Source organism: Oncorhynchus nerka, linkage group LG13, assembly GCF_034236695.1.
Source record: "Oncorhynchus nerka isolate Pitt River linkage group LG13, Oner_Uvic_2.0, whole genome shotgun sequence".
In the NCBI taxonomy this organism is placed as follows: domain Eukaryota; kingdom Metazoa; phylum Chordata; class Actinopteri; order Salmoniformes; family Salmonidae; genus Oncorhynchus; species Oncorhynchus nerka.
In genome coordinates, this window is record NC_088408.1 from 22,986,857 (window position 1) to 23,006,801 (window position 19,945).

Here is a 19,945-nt window from a genome sequence, read left to right on the forward strand (position 1 = left end):
AGGCAGGCAGGCAGACAGACAGACAGACAGACAGACAGACAGACAGACAGACAGACAGACAGACAGACAGACAGGCAGGCAGACAGACAGGCAGGCAGGCAGGCAGGGCTATAGGGGGGGACCATGTGCTGCTCTGAGTTCTGTGGTTGGGGTCTACACTACAGAAATGGACACCAGATGAGAACTCTCGGGGGAACGGATGCAAGGTAAAATAAAATAACATGTGTAGGCCAGGGGATTGAAACTGATGGACCGGAACTGCTCTAGCACAAAATGGCTGCTTGTTGCATCACCCAGGTGGGTCCTGGGTAAGATTAGGTATTAGGTCATCTTTTTACTGAGGAATGTAATAGTTTTTCTTAAATATTTGTGTTTTGCTGTATTTTACTTGTTTTATATTGTATTAGATTTTTGTTTTTATCTCATGAAATTGTATATGCAGGACTCCCTTGTGAAAAAGAGACTGGTCTCAATGGTGACTCCCTGCTTAAAAAAAAGGTTAAAAAAATAAAAATAACATCTGTCTGTTGCACAATGACTTCTCAATATACACAATGGCAAAACATCAGACTGAGTGAAAGTTGTTATCTTAGGACTTAGGGGCTTAAGGATAAGACATTTCACCATTATACAGCCGTTTGGAAATGTAACTCCGGTACTATTAAACGATAGATGAACTTGAGTTGAAAGCATATATTTGTTCAAATGGATTGTTTCCCCAAAAAGCCTACCAGAAAAGTCTTCGCTGATTGAAAAAACAACCATGATGGGTTGCTCTCTGCAAGTGAGTGCATGCATGTGTCTGAGTTTAAAACCAACATTCCATGGTTCCAATGTGCGCTCGTATAAAAAACATTATATTTAGAGCTTCTTGAGCTGCCTTGTGTTCCGTTCCAAACTCTGTCTAATGCAAACACAGCAGAAAACAGTCTGTCAAACTCCACAACCTTTCCTCTCTCGTTCTCTCTCGCTCTCTCTTTTTCTCACTCTCTCATTATCTGTCCCGCCAGTGTGGCTCCGGTATGTATTTCATCTGTCTCTTTTAGGACTATTCCGAGTCACTCCATGTAGGCTAGTGATTGCATTACTTCTCTGAGAACAATAAAAGTATTAAGATATTCATTCTAACCTTTATGTCTGTGCTCTGTCTTGGACATGTGATATGTTTTTGCCATCCCATCCTGCCATTATCTGTCCATATGAATAAAATATGAGCATGAATCCCCTGTTGTTTGTCACTTGGAGTGTTGTTCGTTAGTGTTCATTCATTCTAAAGCCCCGTTTATACCTGGTGCTAACATGGGTCCTTTGTCCTGATCTTGTCTATATTCTTATTGTGCCAACCTTTACAGAAATATGTCTACATATAGTATTAAAAATGTGTCTGTTATCCATCCATTGTATCTGCATTGTGGACACATTTCCTGGTCCCTTCCTTTATGCTAATTATTTCACAGCTTTTCTTTCAAAATCATATTCATCTATCTATTGTTAGACACATATTGATGTAATCAGTCAATGGTGCCACCTGTCAAAGAATTTAGAGGGTGGAATAATGATCATTTAAATAGTTTCACTGTCCAGATTGATTTACACTTGTAAGATATCTAGACGTGTCTGACTACCTCTGATCACAATCAGATCAGTTTTTTTATTGTCAAAAAATGTGGGCACAATCAGAATGTGGACAAGATCAGGACAAAGGACGCAAGTTAGAACCAGGTATAACGGAGCTTAACAGAACTATTCCCACTGTTGCCAAAACCACAACAGAAGGCAGCCAAAAGCGGGACAATGTGCCCGAGCATGTGCATATGGAGCAGGGACACCTGTGTCTGTGTGTGTGTTTGTTTGTTTGACTTTATTCATTAAAGCAGCTGTAGTCCTTGTGTCTTGCTGAGGGCCCATTGTGTCTGTCTGATAGCTTGCAGCCTGTCATGTCTCAAATCGCACAGTCAATAAACTCACAGCACAGCACAGCCCAGCCTAGCACAGCACAGCACAGCCCAGACACAATACAAATCCCTCACACACTGACACACAACTCAGCTTGTTGGTTTTCTTTCTCTCTCTCCCTACTTCCCCCCTCTCTCTCTCTCTTTCTCTTTCTCAAGTTAAGAAAATGAACTTTTCCCAGGGGTTAATTTTTACCTCTGGTTTCCTTCCCAGGGATCTGTGCAATGCCATGTAAACCTACTGGAGGAATACATCTCGCTGTGTTTTCCCAGTCCTCCCCAGAGACCTTATAACATCTGTATAGATGTAGCAGCCTTGGACCCTTCTGTGATTCTGTACCCCACTGCAGACCATTACATCACTTACACTGACCCTTTCAAAACACACCGCCAGGCTCCAGTTACTGTACGTTTATCATAAGAGGTGTAAATGCTTCATCTTGGCATCCACTGTTAGAGAGTTAGCTTTTAACCTTGTCTTGTCTGTTATTTTGCGGCTAATTTATGTGGGAGAGGTTCTGCTACTTTTGACCCCGTGACATCCTTAGTTTGATTTGAATGCTTTTCAACACGAATTGGGAAGTCAGCTGGACAAGTGTGGACAATTGGAGCAACCAGAGTATTTTCTCATGATAAATACACATTATTTATTTACAAATAAAGTGGTTATAATAGAAATAAATACAAATAAAAATCTGAGCATTGTACTTCATGTGGTATTGCACCCATTTAGAAATGTACATCAGAAATACATTTTCAAAACCAGTAAAGGATTATTCCTCTGAGTAAAATATTTATTTTTTCCCAACTTTAAGTAGACATAAATATATTCATATATATTTGTTTTTTAATCTTCTTCCAAAATAGCTATGTTTGTGTCTTTTCTGTCATATAAATAAAACGTCTTCATTGGGAAACCGGGTGTCCATATAACCTCCCTCTCTCTCTCTTTCTGAGTCTCTCCATCCCTCCATCCTTCTGTCTCGGTGTGTCTCACCGGCAGCCACACCCCTCCACCACCATATCCTGGTAGTTTTTGAGGATGACCTTCTCATACTCGTCCAGATAGAGCAGTGATATGGGGCTGAGCTCTGTGGGCACGCAGCACGCCCGGGGGATGTTGGAGTTCACAGAGTTGACCAGCGTCTGAACGATGGCGTGGTTGGTGGAGTTGAGGTGGTCGGCCAATGGGAAGGGGCACTCCCCGTGGCAGTAGAAGGCATGGTAGCCAGGGGGTGCAACTATCCACTCATTCCAGCCCACGTCGCTGAAGTCCACGTAGAGGGCATGTCTGCGGCAGTTGGCCTTGTGTTGGTGCTTCTTCCTCTGTTTCCTGTGGCCTGCTGCCTGCCTCTTGTCCCTGTGCAGCACCGCATTCCCCCGCCTGTCATGACCGTAGGTCACCAGCAGGGGGCGAGCCTGGGGCCATGAGTCCTGGTCCCCGTGGAGGGAGCGGCTTACCCTGACGTGTCGTCTCTGTCTTTGGCCCTCTTCGCCCTCCAGGGTGTCTGGGTGGAGCATCTCAACCAGGAAGCCGTGGTTGTGGCGCCCCCCGGAGGTCCACTGTGACACGGCGGGGCTGACGTCAAAGCTCTCCCAGCGGCTCAGAGAGTCCTGCACCAGCCGCGTGTCCAAGAGGCGTGTCAGGGGTTCCCCACGGGGAGACGCAGGGGCTCCAAACACCTCGTACACGTTGATACGATGGAAGCCACCAGCACTGGTCCTGGAGCTGTTACTGCTGTTGTGACTGGTGTTACTGGTGGGAGCTGCTGTGGCCCCCAGGACCTGGTCCCTGTATACCCGGAGCTCTGCAGAGGTGATAAGCTCTTCTCCAGGGATGGAGGTGAGGTTGAAGAAGAACTGCTGGGTTGTCCTGCCCTTCAGACTGGCCAGAGCCTCCATGGACTCTACAAGAGAGGAGAAGGAGAGAGCTAGGGTCAGTGGATGATGTTGACATAGACATTTATGTCTATGATCAGGACATGCTTTTTTTTTACTGCAAAGGTTGTGTTGATAAAGGTGGTCGAGTAACTCCATGGAGAAAGTTACTGGGAATGGAGGACAGCCACTACTGGTAGATACAGTGCTCACACGGAGAGCATACTGCAATGTATTTAACAAATGTAGAGGCAAACATGTATGTCTTTATAGATTATACAGGAACAGGGAAGAAGATTGACAAAGGTTTACTGTCCTGACAAACTGGTATTCTTTCCACAGAGACATAGTTGTCATTCATGTCATCATACACACACTCACTAAATCCAGTGGAAAGGCAAAGCTAACAGATATGACCATCCAGCTGCAATATGGTCAGATTCATAGATTTCATCAGAGTAAATGTCATGACATCAAAGCAGTGGTGTTCCAATGTTGATAAGATCTAGCCAAGACCAGTGATAGCATCTAACCATTATGCATGCGAGGCCACTAAATGCCATGGAGAATGTGCTGCCCTTTAGGATGTGGCTGCTACATGATGGAGTGCTGTTATTATTGAATGTGTGGAAAAAGGAATTGTCGTCCATCATGGAATCATCAAAGCTAGATTATTATGACATAATTACGGGCCATAGGGAAGTATGGCTCATTTATCTGTATGGCTCATTTATCTTTATGTTTTTTACACCTTTTTGTAGCAGTCTATACATACACATTTTATTCCTATGTGTATATTTGGCCTGATTGAGAATGAATTACTAACATTAGTGTGTAAAACCAATTTTGGATACATATGTCAATGTCAGCACTTATATTTTCTTGATTGTAGTCAAACTTTTTACATGTACCTTTAAGTGTTTTACAGATGGCACAAAGACATGCTTGTTATCTGTTTGGAGTGGTAAAATAAACACTAACTTTGAACTCAGGGCGTTTTCAAAGGAGGCATTTAGGAAATTCCACCCCCTCATCCTAAATCTCTCTCCAGAAGCACAAAGACCTCAATTAGACCCATCAATCCTTATTGATGTGGGAAAACCCCTTCTCTCTATTTCTCTCCTTCAAACCCCTTCTCTCCTTCTCTCTATTTCTCTCCTTCTCTCTTTTGCCCACTCACTCCAAAATCCCTCTCTCCCCTTCGCTCTCTCTATCTCTCTCCGCACCCCAAATCCCCCTCTCTCTCTCTTTAGCTCCAAATCTTTCCCCCCTCCCCTGTCTCCCTCTCTCTCTCTCTATCCAGAACCCTGCTGTGTGAGTGAAGGAGGTACTGCATGCACTGTGTGAACAACATGTTGGGGCTTGTCTAAGAGTTGTGAAGCACAGATATGAGTGTATCAACATTCCTAATTTCTTGGCTCTCTGTGGGCCAAAACAAAAGATAACGGCTAATATCAGGTCCTTCATCTCTGCTGTCTATGGCAGCCGGTTACTGAGTTAGGCCTGGAAATGTTCTGTTTGGCAAAAATAACTAAATACAATTGAAAACCGATATTACAGAAATGAATTGCCTCTCTGAAATGAATATCACGGAACAGATGTGAAGAATGGATAAGGCTTCAGGCTTTGACATTATGGTTTACATGTGTAGCTACACGTATATTAAACATATAGGACCCCCCACTCTTCCCACCTCTACCATAGGAACAATCAAAATACCCCAAACCGTGCTGCGCTGGAGCATTGGATGAAAAGACAGGAGGATGCAACGGTAAACAACTGAACATGGCTGAAATGTATCCCAAATGGCTACAATTAAGGTCAAGCGGAGGTTTACACTAGTGGAGGGAGTGGTCTCAGTCCCCGTCACCATACCTGTGTGGTTTTGTAGTGTGTCAGTGGTGTTTTTAGTGTTTCAGTGGTGTTTTTAGTGCCAGTGGTGTTTGTAGTGTTTCAGTGGTGTTTGTAGTGCCAGTGGTGTTTGTAGTATGTCAGTGGTGTTTTTAGTGTTTCAGTGGTGTTTTTAGTGTTTCAGTGGTGTTTTTAGTGTCAGTGGTGTTTTTAGTGTTTCAGTGGTGTTTGTAGTGTCAGTGGTGTTTGTAGTGTTTCAGTGGTGTTTGTAGTGTCAGTGGTGTTTGTAGTGTTTCAGTGGTGTTTGTAGTATGTCAGTGGTGTTTTTAGTGTTTCAGTGGTGTTTTTAGTGTCAGTGGTGTTTGTAGTGTCAGTGGTGTTTGTAGTGTGTCAGTTAGTCCACTGGGTGTCATCCCTACCAGGCCTCAGGAGAGGAGAACTACCAACCAGCCACCCATCCTGACCCAACCACTCCAATGAGTCATTCACTGGGTGGAAACTTTCTTGTGCAGTGCAACACTCAGGAGTCTGTGTAGAAGGCCATCCATGGACACACTGGGCATGTACCGTACACTACTGGAGCTAGAGCCAAAGACAGGTACTATCAGATAGACTGTACAAAAAGCATGAGGGAAAAAGTTTTTTTTTTTTTATGTTTCAATATTTGGTTTTCATGTTTCATTATTAACTGTTCTGGTGTGTTTTGTTGCAGCATTGTAAATGTAGTGCCCAAATGAACTATTTGCCTTGTAACACTAGACTAGAGGGTTAGACATCCTCTGAGCACATGCCTACCTCTCTACCCACTGCTATTATACAACATAGTACAGATACAATACCAAATCAAAAAACACCACCAGAGTTCACATCACCCAAAGAAAATGTAAATTTGTGACTCCAGTTCAACTCTTGGATCAAATACCTCATATTTATTTGAGCATTTAGACCAATTGGCCCAAACTGAAACAATAATCTGGTCTGCATGTGTTTCTGAGGTATATAAATGTGTAGCTTTAATGTAAAATCACGCAGTCCGCGATGCATATGTAGCTACATAATAAGTATGTACGCCTAATTACGTGGTTCTATTATTTGAACGTGCGTAATTGCGCATAAAGAGTGCGCATTGAGAGAGCGATTGGAAAAGGATAACGCGCACCCCCAAAACCAGAATGAGTAATGAACTGACTAGTCCTGTCTAAAAATGAGACGGAGCTATGTCTGCCACAGTGGCCTCTGTCATAATGCGTGTGTAGACAGTGTAGTGTAATGTCATGTCGTGTGTTATTGAAGTAGCAGCAGGGCGATGACTATCACTTGCGCACGCACACCGCCCTTTCTTTATCCCTCTCCTGTGGTGCGTGTCTGGAAAAACTGTTTTCAGGGCCCACGCAAACACCATCAATTATTGAGAAACAAATGACCCTTGTGATACCACCCACCGCCCTTGATGTTTTGGTGCCTGTTATAGCACAGTCAATGGAATGTTCCGGGTAACGGGTTGCATCACTGAATAGTTCAGGGATTCGGCTCCTTTACACTTCAAAGTTACACATCAAGTACTTCTCTGTCGAACCCTGATAATGAGTTTTACTAGTTACATTGTTAAATTACCCTTTGTTATTTTATGATCTACTTATGAAGGGTGTGTGTCCCTGACGCGTGTCACTCTGTTAGGATATGAGTGGGCCTGTCATAAAAAAAAGTGTAATTGCTTTGAAAATCCTCTTCACACTCTGAGTCAGGTTTAAATACAGGGTTGACATGTCTGAGGGAGCAGAGGTTCTCTACCTTGCCAGGTGAAATATGCCACTAATACGTACCTTCGTGGTGAAAGCTTCTAATCGTGTTGGCCTTGCTGGCGGCTCTCTCTGCGTGCCTCCCCATGCTCCGGGGCCGTTTAGTGCTGTGGTCTCCGTTCAACGAATGCATACGGTACAGGTCCACCATGTACTGAGGCACCACAGCCTGTCTGCTCGGGTTCGGCCTCCGCTTAAGTCCGAACATATTGAGGAGCCGCAGCTCGAACTCGTTGAGAAAGTTCTCCGAATGCTCCGGGCTCTGCTTCCCGGACTCGCTGTACTTCCTCCGGCCGACCTCGGGGATTAGTCCCGCAGCGCCTCCCAGCAACACCTGAGCCAGCAGCAGTACCATGAGAGAACGAAACACCGCGACCATGGTCAGTTAGTCCCTGCGAGGAGAGGAGAGCAGTTTATGTCAATACACATGAGCCGCCGACACAGCACACAGACAGCTATCGACAGGAGAGACATTGGAGGTTCACTGTAAAATTCCTCCCAGCCCAGCTGCGATAAATTGTTTCTTCTTCCATATAATAGCAATGTGTAAAAGAAAAGACACGTCACTTTGAAGTAAAGAACATAAAGGTTGGCAATAACATCCCCACGGGCTATGCTTAGTGAAATAGGGGATTGATCTTTTAACATTATAGCGGCAAAACTAAAACACCAGAATATCAAGGTGAGAAAGTTATGAAAGAGATTTGTCAAACAAAAGGGGGTGGTAGCCTACAGGAAAGGAGAAATCAAATAAACTGGAAGAAGACAGAGAAGACGGCAGACAAAAAGTCTGCAATTACAGAAGAGATAGTGTTTGGTGGGGGTGTATAAAGGAAATACCACGTAGACCATAGAACACACAAAGCATGACAGAATGTAAGCATCAAAAAGGTTCCAGTAGATACAGTCGTGGCAGCAGTCAGAAAGCGCTACAAGCGTCTTTTTGGTGAGGCTTTGACGGAAATGTAGGACTATAATCATGCGGGATAGAGTTACTTCAAGGGGCTCGCAGGTGTGAGATATGACGTTCGTATCCTGGCCATATGTACCCCACTGCGCAGACAAGACATCAAAACACATCTAGGTCTACATCAAAAGTACATATCCTTAATTAAGATACTACCAGTATTAATTTTGTATGTACAGTATGTTTCGGAATTTATGTACCCCCTCCCGCAAAAAAATGTATAAATACAAAATCGAAAAAAGAAACGTGGTTATTAGATCCAGAATACTCAGCGGATGGACAGTTTATGAGAGTTTCTCAACTTTTCCCTAAATATAAAAGTTGTCATTGACTTCAATAATGAATACCTCTAACTTGTTTTACCTGATAAGGAAGCGCTGTGTCCAGTCGTCCTTCCAGCTTTGGGCTCCAATAAATTCCACATTAATTCGTGTTTATTCCACGCTTTTCCTCTGCGGGCGAAAGACAGTCCGTGCACTGCTCCGACCCCGTTTTCTCGCACATATCTCCGCAGCTGGGAATCTGGCGTCTTGGTCAATAGAATACAAAAATCGCCTAAAGTTATATCTATGAGGAGGAAGCAGACTGGTGTAGGCAGGACGGATCTAAGTATAAAGCAGTGTCGTTGAACATCTTCAAATGCGAACTTTTAGATCAAGTTTAGCAGAGACCGGGTGTAGAAGATCAGACTGTATAGTGTGTGGCTGTGAGAGCTTAACCTCTCTCTCCTGAGCGCAGCACACTAGCAGTCCAATTGATTGGTGCCTTCTCTTCCCCAACGAGGCTTTTTGTCGTACAGTGATGTCACCAACGCAGAGCTGTCAATCATGTCGATTCCAAAGCACCTCCTGTGCATTTTCAACCAGTCCTGCACCTACAGTAGCCTGCCCAAACTCGCGCTGCTACACAGACAAAATTCTCCTTTAAACCTTTAAATGTGTTTTGACTCTTACAAAATAACTCAAATATGACATTTTCTTTGATTATATGCCTAGACTTTTATTCGTTCGTGTGATATAGCATTGTTCATTTTGACAGCTTCAAAATATCTAACTTTAGGTTTTCTTTTCCTTTCAGAAAATAGGCTACTCATCGTAATGCATTCTTCTAATGCTGGTTCTCATTTCATGCAGAACTAGGCCTATATATTTTTTCATTGTTAATCATAGAGAACAATAACTTGAATCCCATTTTTAGAATTTTAATAAACTGCAACAGTTCAAAAACGAACCAGAGCAAGTGCGCCAACGTGTGGATGGACTATATTAATCTATATTACCCCCCCCCCACCCCCACCACACACACACACACACACACACACACACACACACACACACACACACACACACACACACACACACACACACACACACACACACGCAGGCAGGATAGGCAATGCTCAACCCTGTGATAATTTAATAGAAAAATAATATAAACAATTGCCATTCTTTTTTTAATGTGATGTTTTTTCTCAATGATTCTTATGCTCAAAATCTCAAAATGTGCTAAAACTGCATCAATCTCTCAGGAAAGGAGTCAGGGTATTCATGCCTTCCGGTGACACGTGCGGCCGTTCCTGACTCCAGTCACTGTTAATGGACAGGGTCAGCATAGGTCGCCTTTCCTTGCCTAGCTTGAAGTAGCTTCATTTGTTGCATTGCTGCACATGCATATTGCCTAAACACGATGTGTGAGTATTGCCTGGGGTAAACTCTGCACATTTGGACGTGTCTACATAATTTGGCGCTGTCATCCCTTGAACTCACACATGGACTATACCGCACTTTAAAAAATGTCTACATTGGAATAATGTAACTCCTCTTTTTGTGTCAGAGTGAAAAATGGAAGGAGGCCCTGGGGATGCTTCTCCCACAACACCGTGGGCCTGCTATGTGCATACAGAATAAAATAATGGACATGGGGTTCTTCTGTGACTCCTATGTTGCTGTCACTGGAGGATCACTCTGAATGACAGACCAATGTACTTCCTTTTCAAGTAAAGGTAGGCCTAAATGCATTTTCTTTTGAAATTTGTACTGCATTTTTCAGTCCTTTCAATTGTTGATATGGACATTTCATAATAACCTTATTTATTATATACACTACCAGTCAAACGTTTTAGAACACATGCTTATTCAAGGGTTTTTCTTTATTTTTTTTACTATTTTCTACATTGTAGAGTAGGGAAAACATCAAAAGTAAGAAATAACAGATATGGAATCATGTAGTAACAACAAAAAAAGTGTTATTAAAAATAAAATAAAAACATTTATATCTGAGATTCTTCAAAGTAGCCACCCTTTCTTAAATGGGTGACAGGTAGCCTAGTGGTTAGAGCGTTGGATTTGTAACCGAAAGGTTGCAAGATTGAATCCCGTAGGTGACAAGGTAAAAATCTGTCGTTCTGCCCCTGAACAAGGCAGTTATGCACTCTTCCTAGGCCGTCATTGAAAATAAGAATTTGTCCTTAACTGACTTGCCTAGTAAAATAAAATAAAATGACAGCTTTGCACACATGCATTCTCTCAACCAGCTTAATCTGGAATGCTTTTACAACAGTCCCGAAGGAGTTCCCACATCTGCTGAGCACTTGTTGGCTGATTTTCCTTCACTCTGCAGTCCGAATCATCCCAATCCATCTCAATTGGGTTGAGGTCGGGGGATTGTGGAGGCCAGGTCATCTGATGCAGAATTCCATCACTCTCCTTCTTGGTCAAATAGCCCATCACAGCCTGGAGGTGTGTTTTGGGTCATTGTCCTGTTGAAAAACAAATGATAGTCCCACTAAGACCAAACCAGATGGGATGGCGTATTCCTGCTGAACTCTATGGTAGCCATGCTGGTTAAGTGTGCCTTGAATTCTAAATAAATCACAAACATTTTTTTTTTTCACTTTCAGTTTCACTTACTTAGCTAGCAAATGCAGCTAGCTAGTTTAGCCTACTGAAACACTCTGCTCAAAACAGAGGGATGCTATGTTAGCTAGTTACTTTAGCTAATATGGTGACAACATTGTAGGCTGTTTGTAGAGGTTTGGCTTGGAAAAGATTTTTCGCTTGGTCACATACAGCTGTTTTGTTGTGCATTGAAGTCCACAAGCGAAGGGAAGAGAAGGAATACAACATGGTTGTTATGAGAATGAGCTCTGTTTACGCATGATCAGGGGTGTATTCATTCCGCCATTTTGTTGAAAAACTTTCTTAAACGGAATCAAACAGAACAAAACGGGGATAAACAGACAAATGATTAAACCCTATATCAGCTAGATGGCAAGAGTGTGCAAGGCGGTATTGAATGTCACATCAAATTTGTTTCTTGACCTATGTGCACCTACATTGTCAACTTTTATTCATAGGCTAGGTTGTAGCAACCTCATGATGGGTATAGGGCAAATTTGAGTATCATGTCGAAGCCTAAACCTATTGATGTTACAATGAACTGGGTGAATGGAATATGAATAATGAATAAGGCCATGCTCATGAAAAAAAGTGGTCCTTCCTCATCTTAAACAGCACTGACCGCAACTGCTGTGGATGCTACATTGATCTGTCTGAGCTGAGTTAAGTAGTCTGTCATTTTGTTGGATGATATGAAATATACCGCCATCGGAGGCTATCGCTTGTATATCTTGACCACATTGGTATTTTAATTTTACATTTTTTTATTTATCCTTTATTGAACTAGGCAAGTCAGTTAAGAAAAAAATCCTATTTACAATGACGGCCTCTTCCGGCCAAACCCTAACCCGGACGACGCTGAGCCAATTGTGCACTGCCCTATGGGACTCCCAATCAGGGCCGGTTATGATACAGCCTGGAATCGAACCAGGATCTGTAGTGACGCCTCTAGCACTGAGATGCAGTGCCTTAGACCGCTGCGCCATTTGGTGAAAATTGTTAGTCCATTTCGCTTTGTAGCCTATGTGTAGCATATACACTAGGAGTCAGGAAGCAGGTGCAGAAGGTGAGTTTAATAATGAGAATCAGCAGATAAACAAAACAGGAGAAGCGTACTGAACGTGAACAAAACCGATACTGCCTTAAGACTGAGGCTACTGAGAGATACATAAAGGGGAAGTAATCAAGGTAATGATGAAGTCCAGGTGTGCATAACGATGGGGAGCAGGTGTGCATAACGATGGTTGCCATGACCGTTGGTTAGTAGACCGGCAACGTCGAGTGCCAGAGAGAGGGAACGAGAGTAGGCGTGACACTATGTCACTCCGGTTGTTGAAGCTATCTGTTGTATGCTGAACTTGGGCTTCATCAAGGTTTATTTGTGAGTAAATCTGGCTTTGATAATAGCCAGCCACCGACCTCAACGCACGTCACTGACACACACATGCACACGCACAAACACAGCAAACATTTACAGCCTTGCACAGTAGCATATGGAAAAGCATTTCATTGTTTTACTTTTACCCCCAAAATCATGGTATCCTTGGTAGTTACAGTCGTGTCTCATCGCTGCAACTCCCGTACGGACACGGGAGAGGCGAAGGTCGAGAGCCGTGCGACAGAGCCTAACCCAGAACCTCTAGTGACACAGCTAGCACTGCGATGCAGTGCCTTAGACCACTGCGCCACTCGGGAGGCCAGCATAAGGAAAAATACAATACAATTGTATGTGACAAAATTGGCAGAGTACTACCCAATATTGTAGAACCTGCCTGTAGTCGTACTGTTCTCAATTGTAAATACAGTGGTGATACTTCCTGTGTCTCAGATCCCTATAGATGATTGATTAACATGTGTTCATTCCTGGATTAAGCATGTTTGACTATTGGATTAAAACTAATTGACAATGAGCTGGGAAATGTGTTGTTTTCGGTAGATTAGGGGGATTCGGATCTGTAGCGACTGCCTGTCCTGTCCTGATCCCTCAGCGCTGACCTCTGAACTTTACTCTTAGCTGGAACTGGTATCCCTCCTCTCCTGTCCTTTGTCCTGGGAAAAGGGACAAGACAAAAATGCACCAAGTCCATAGTCTTCTCCAGGCTGAACCCATTCAGTTTGAAAATATTCATTGATTGCCTGAGAAAATGAACTGTAGCAGTGTTTCAGTCTAGTCAGGTCAAGGTCAACCCTGAAACACTGTGTTTATTGATGGTTTGCATGAGTTTTCACTACTTAATTTCGGAGAAGTTGTTTCTCTCGTCACATGGGTTCCAACAAGCTCATCCATTTCTCATAGAGTAGATATTGTCAGTTACCAGATCCCAGCAGCATAGTGCAGTTAGGGGTAAGAGAAACTGGGGTCCATCATTGATGTGTGGTGTTAGCCTTATACAAGCCTGTAGCCTTTACTCAACAGCCCTGATGTTAGCGACATCTCCATATGAAGACCCCTCATTGATTACAGCTAGTTATTTCCCTTAAGTGATGAGGGTAGGGCGGATGGTTGTGTTGTGACCAAAGCAATGGGCCTGTTTTGTTTGCTGAGATGTCACTAGATTAAACCCCATTGAGATCAGAAGATATCTTTGTCTGCTTCCAGGACAATAACATTTTATGAAGGATACGCCCCTGGATCATCTATTTAAAAATTAAAATACAGTAGGAGCTGATGGAGCATACATACCTTCTCCCTGACTGACTGGCTGGCTGACTGACTGGCTGGCTGGACAGGCTTACTGACTGACTGGTTTACTGGCTGTCTGTCTTGACTGGTTTACTGGCTGTCTGTCTTACTGGCTTACTGACTGACTGACTGGCTGGCTGACTGACTGACTGGCTGGCTGACTGACTGGTTTACTGGCTGTCTGTCTTACTGGCTTACTGACTGACTGGCCGACTGACTGACTGACTGGCTGGCTGGCCGACAGACTGGCTGACTCGCTAACTGACTGGCTGACTGACAGGCTGACTGACTGACTGGCTGGCTGGCTGACTGGCTGATGCTTTAAGCTCTGAATGTCTTGGAACTCTTCCTCTCTGGCCTTCTTTACTTCTGTCTCTCATTCTGTTATCTTCCTCTTTCTCTTGGTCAACAATGGCAATTACATCTGATACTGACGGCAAAGCTGACGACAAAGCTCATTTATTCATCTGGGGACCCATTCATTCATTCATTTATTTTATTTATTCATTCATTTACAGAAACACACAACCTGGATGTGTCATAACACACGTAATGATATAATTGATGCAAAATAAACTACATTTTCTACATTGTTCTCTGTCTCTGATTGCCACATTTGGGTCCATACTGTTGCCAAAACAGCCCTCTGTGGTGCTCTAAACTGCCAGCTAAAAGCTGTTAGTATTTAGATGCCTTAGATAGAAGGATAAGGTGGTCTCTCACACAGTGACCTGTGACTATCTTTAATTACCCAAGGAGAGGATTAGAAGGGGAGAAAGAGAGGGTTTATCTGATCCATGCTTTCTGTGTGTGTGCATCCATGCGTGCGTGCGTGTGTGTTTGCGTGTATATGCGTGTGTTTGTGTTGGCACAGCTTGTGACAGGTAGAGAGTAATGTGTCCAGCACCCTAGCAGCCTCCCTAGGGAAGTAATCCCCTCCTCTCAGTCCAATCCAGCAGACCACACAGCTCTCTGGGTTCTGGAGTCACTCTGAGCTTCATTCACTAGTTGGTATCATTGTCTGCAGAGAAAGTAGTTATCTACTGATGTTATCTAGAATTAGATCATTCTTTTGTTGGTTGAAAAGAACAGTAAACTGCTAACCCCACCAGCCCTTGGTAATGAAACAAGACGGGGGTGGAGATAACATATCAAGCTTACATGAACGACCCACTGGTGATCAGATCCAGAGGTTAACCAGTTACAGACCCTGGTTATGAAACTGCACAAGCTTTTAGAATTCCATTTGCCACTATAAAGTTATCAGTTAGCTCTGTAACCTTTACAATATAGATATCATTTAACTTTGAATACATGGTGCTAAACTCTGGCAGAATTCACAAATAGGGCTTTTGAAGTAATATACAGCTCTTGGCATGAGTGTTGTAAGAGTTGGGGTTTATCTCACACGTGTCTCTGTTTTGATTCTGGACCTAGAGGGCCACAGCTACAGGGCCTGTCTGTCAGTCAGGACTAGAGAAGGCACATATCGCTCAGTCCGTTGGGCCTGTCTGTCAGTCAGGACTAGAGAAGGCACAAATCTCTCAGCCCGTTGGGCCTGTCTGTCAGTCAGGACTAGAGGAGGCACACATCTCTCAGCCCGTTGGCCCTGTCTGTCAGTCAGGACTAGAGAAGGCACACATCTCTCAGCCCGTTGGGCCTGTCTGTCAGTCAGGACTGGAGAAGGCACACGTCTCTCAGCCCGTTGGGCCTGTCTGTCAGTCAGGACTAGAGAAGGCACACATCTCTCAGCCCGTTGGGCCTGTCTGTCAGTCAGGACTAGAGAAGGCACACATCTCTCAGCCCGTTGGGCCTGTCTGTCAGTCAGGACTAGAGAAGGTACACATCTCTCAGCCCGTTGGGCCTGTCTGTCAGTCAGGACTAGAGAAGGCACACGTCTCTCAGCCCGTTGGGCCTGTCTGTCAGTCAGGACTAGAGAAGGCACACGTCTCTCAGCCCGTTGGGCCTGTCTGTCAGTCAGGACTAGAGAAGGCACACATCTCTCAGCCCGTTGGGCCTGTCTGTCAGTCAGGACTAGAGAAGGCACACATCTCTCAGCCCGTTGGGCCTGTCTGTCAGTCAGGACTAGAGAAGGCACACATCTCTCAGCCCGTTGGGCCTGTCCTGTATTTCACGTGACTGACCTGTCTGTCTCTATGATGAACTGACCCCTGCCATTGGAAATCATTCTGCCTGTGTGAGCATAGTGAGCATGAAGCAAGGACACACGCAGGGGGCTAAAGTTCAGCTCTGTCGCAGACCAGAACTCCAGGCTCGGGGCTGTTGTCGTCACACCAAACTCACACTGACCTGAGTTCACGTCAGCCGTGACATTTGGTGATGCTTGATGTGAACTTAGGTCAACTGTCAACCTTTAAGACCGGTGTTGGACGTCATGTTCGTTTATAGTTTGGTGCTCAATCTTTCACAAACGGACAGATATGCCAGACAAAATGTATGTTCTTCAGTAGCTTTTGATGAAGTTTGAAAAAAATCATTAACTCTAGCCTTGTATTGTGCTGTACACAGGATGCTGCTGAGGGGAGGACGGCTCATAATAATGTCTGGAATGGAGTACATGGAGGGGTATCAAACACAAGAAAACCATTGATGTGTTCGGTACCATTCCATTTATTCTGTTCCAGACTTTACTATTAGCCCGTCCTCCCCAATTAAGGTGCCACCGGCCATCTCTGCTGTACACATAGCAATATTTAATGCCATTATCTTCTCCTCTGTTCTCCTCTATTCTCCTCTATTCTCCTCTCCAGTATTCTCCTCTCCTCTATTCTCCTCTCCTCTATTCTCCTCTATTCTCCTCTCCTCTCCTCTATTCTCCTCTCCTCTATTCTCCTCTATTCTCCTCTCCTCTATTCTCCTCTGCTCTATTCTCCTCTCCTCTATTCTCCTCTCCTCTATTCTCCTCTCCAGTATTCTCCTCTCCTCTATTCTCCTCTCCTCTATTCTCCTCTATTCTCCTCTCCTCTCCTCTATTCTCCTCTCCTCTATTCTCCTCTATTCTCCTCTCCTCTATTCTCCTCTCCTCTATTCTCCTCTCATCGATTCTCCACTATTCTCCTCTATTCTCCTCTCCTCTATTCTCCTCTCCTCCATTCTCCTCTCCACCTTTCTCCTATATTCTCCTCTCCTCTAATCTCCACTATTCTATTCTCCTCTCCACGAGTCTCCTCTCCTCTATTCTCCTCTCCATTATTCTCCTCTATTCTCCTCAAATCTACTCCATTCTCCTCTCCTATATTCTCCTCTATTCTCCTCTATTCTCCTCTCCTCTATTCCCCTCTACTCTCCTCTATTCTCCTCTCCTCTATTCTCCTCTATTCTCCTCTCCTCTATTCTCCTCTCCTCTCCTCTATTCTCCTCTCCACTATTCTCCTCTATTCTTCTCCATTCTCCACTATTCTCCTCTATTCTCCTCTCCTCTATTCTCCTCAATTCTATTCCATTTTCCTCAATTCTCCTCAATTCTACTCCATTCTCCTCAATTCTACTCCATTCTCTTCAATTCTACTCCATTCTCCTCTATTCTACCCTGTTCACTTCTATTCCCCTCTCCTCTATTCTCCTCTATTATCCTCTCCAGTATTATCCTCTCCTCTATTCTCCTCTCCTCTATTCTCCTCTATTATCCTCTCCTCTATTCTCCTCTATTATCCTCTCCTCTATTCTCCACTATTATCCTCTATTCTCCTCAATTCTACTCCATTCTCATCTATTCTCTTCTCCTCTCTTCTCCTCTATTCTTATCTCCTCTATTCTCCTCTCCTCTATTATCCACTATTATCCTCTATTCTCCTCTCCTCAATTCTCCTCAATTTTACTACATTCTCCTCTCCATTATTCTCCTCTATTCTCCTCAAATCTACTCTATTCTCCTCTCCTCTATTCTCCTCTATTCTCCTCTATTCTCCTCTCCTCTATTCTCATCTATTCTCCTCTCCTCTATTCCCCTCTACTCTCCTCTCCTCTATTCTCCTCTATTCTCTCCTCTCCTCTATTCTCCTCTCTTCTATTCTCCTCTCCTCTATTCTCCTCTATTCTCCTCTCCTATATTCTCCACTATTCTCCTCTATTCTCCTCTCCACTATTCTACTTTATTATCCTCTTCACTATTCTCCTATATTCTTCTCTCCTCTATTCTCCTCTCCTCTATTCTCCTCTCCTCTCCTCTATTCTCCTCTCCACTATTCTCCTCTATTCTTCTCCATTCTCCACTATTCTCCTCTATTCTCCTCTCCTCTATTCTCCTCAATTCTATTCCATTTTCCTCAATTCTACTCCATTCTCCTCAATTCTACTCCATATTCTTCAATTCTACTCCATTCTCCTCTATTCTACCCTGTTCACTTCTATTCCCCTCTCCTCTATTCTCCTATCCAGTATTATCCTCTCCTCTATTCTCCTCTCCTCTATTCTCCTCTATTATCCTCTCCTCTATTCTCCTCTATTATCCTCTCCCCTGTTCTCCTATCCACTATTCTCCTCTATTATCCTCTCCTCTATTCTCCACTATTATCCTCTATTCTCCTCAATTCTACTCCATTCTCATCTATTCTCTTCTCCTCTCTTCTCCTCTATTCTTATCTCCTCTATTCTCCTCTCCTCTATTATCCACTATTCTCCTCTATTCTCCTCTCCTCAATTCTCCTCAATTTTACTACATTCTCTTCTCCTCTCTTCTCCTCTATTCTTATCTCCTCTATTCTCCTCTCCTCTATTATCCACTATTCTCCTCTATTCTCCTCTCCTCAATTCTCCTCAATTTTACTACATTCCCCTCTCCTCTATTCTCCTCTATTCTCCTCTCCTTAATTCTCCTATATTCTCCACTATTCTCCTCTCCTCAATTCTCATCTATTCTCCTCAATTCTACTACATTCTCCTCTCCTCTATTCTCCTCTATTATCCTCTCCTCTATTCTCCTCTATTCTCCTCTCCACTATTCCCCTCTCCTCTATTCTCCTCTCCTCTATTCTCCTCTCCTCTATTCTCCTCTATTCTCCTCTCCTCTATTCGCCTCTTCTATATTCCCCTCTATTCTCCTCTCCTCCATTGTCCTCTATTGTCCTCTATTATCCTCTCCTCTATTCTCCTCTCCTCTATTCTCCTCTATTCTCCTCTCCTCTATTCTCCTCTATTCTCCTCTATTCTCCTATCCACTATTCTCCTCTATTATCCTCTCCTCTATTCTCCACTATTCTCCTCTATTTTCCTCAATTCTACTCCATTCTCCTCTATTCTCTTCTCCTCTCTTCTCCTCTCTTCTCCTCTCCTCTATTCTCCTCTCCTCTATTATCAACTATTCTCCTCTATTCTCCTCTCCTCAATTCTCCTCAATTCTACTACATTATCCTCTCCTCTATTCTCCTCTATTGTCCTCTCCTCTATTCTCCTCTATTCTCCTCTCCTCTATTCGCCTCTCCTCTATTCTCCTCTCCTCTATTGTCCTCTATTGTCCTCTATTATCCTCTCCTCTATTATCCTCTCTATTATCCTCTCCAGTATTATCCTCTCCTCTATTCTCCTCTCTATTATCCTCTCCAGTATTATCATCTCCTCTATTCTCCTCTCTATTATCCTCTCCAGTATTATCCTCTCCTCTATTCTCCTCTCTATTATCCTCTCCAGTATTATCCTCTCCTCTATTCTCCTCTCTATTATCCTCTCCAGTATTATCCTCTCCTCTATTCTCCTCTCTATTATCCTCTCCAGTATTATCCTCTCCTCTATTCTCCTCTCTATTATCCTCTCCAGTATTATCCTCTCCTGTATTATCCTCTCCAGTATTATCCTCTCCAGTATTATCCTCTCCAGTATTATCCTCTCCAGTATTATCCTCTCCTCTCTTCTCCTCTCTATTATCCTCTCCAGTATTATCCTCTCCTCTATTCTCCTCT

At 43.6% G+C, this 19,945-nt stretch overlaps 1 protein-coding gene across 2 annotated transcripts; it reads right to left on the bottom strand.

Moving 5' to 3' along the window:
* Positions 1-2,180: 2,180 nt before the first annotated feature.
* On the bottom strand, positions 2,181-9,208 carry LOC115139218 (bone morphogenetic protein 2-like). Of its 2 annotated transcripts, XM_029676364.2 has the most exons (3): positions 8,814-9,208; positions 7,508-7,875; positions 2,183-3,862 (listed from the first exon to the last, which is right to left on the bottom strand). In XM_029676364.2, exons 2-3 carry the CDS (start codon positions 7,860-7,862, stop codon positions 2,949-2,951), a joined length of 1,269 nt encoding a protein of 422 aa, XP_029532224.1. In that variant the 5' UTR covers positions 7,863-7,875; positions 8,814-9,208; the 3' UTR covers positions 2,183-2,948. The 2 variants fall into 2 exon arrangements, with proteins under 2 accessions (XP_064882337.1, XP_029532224.1); XM_065026265.1 differs by lacking the exon at positions 8,814-9,208 and having other exon boundaries at positions 2,181-3,862; positions 7,508-7,867.
* Positions 9,209-19,945: the final 10,737 nt, after the last annotated feature.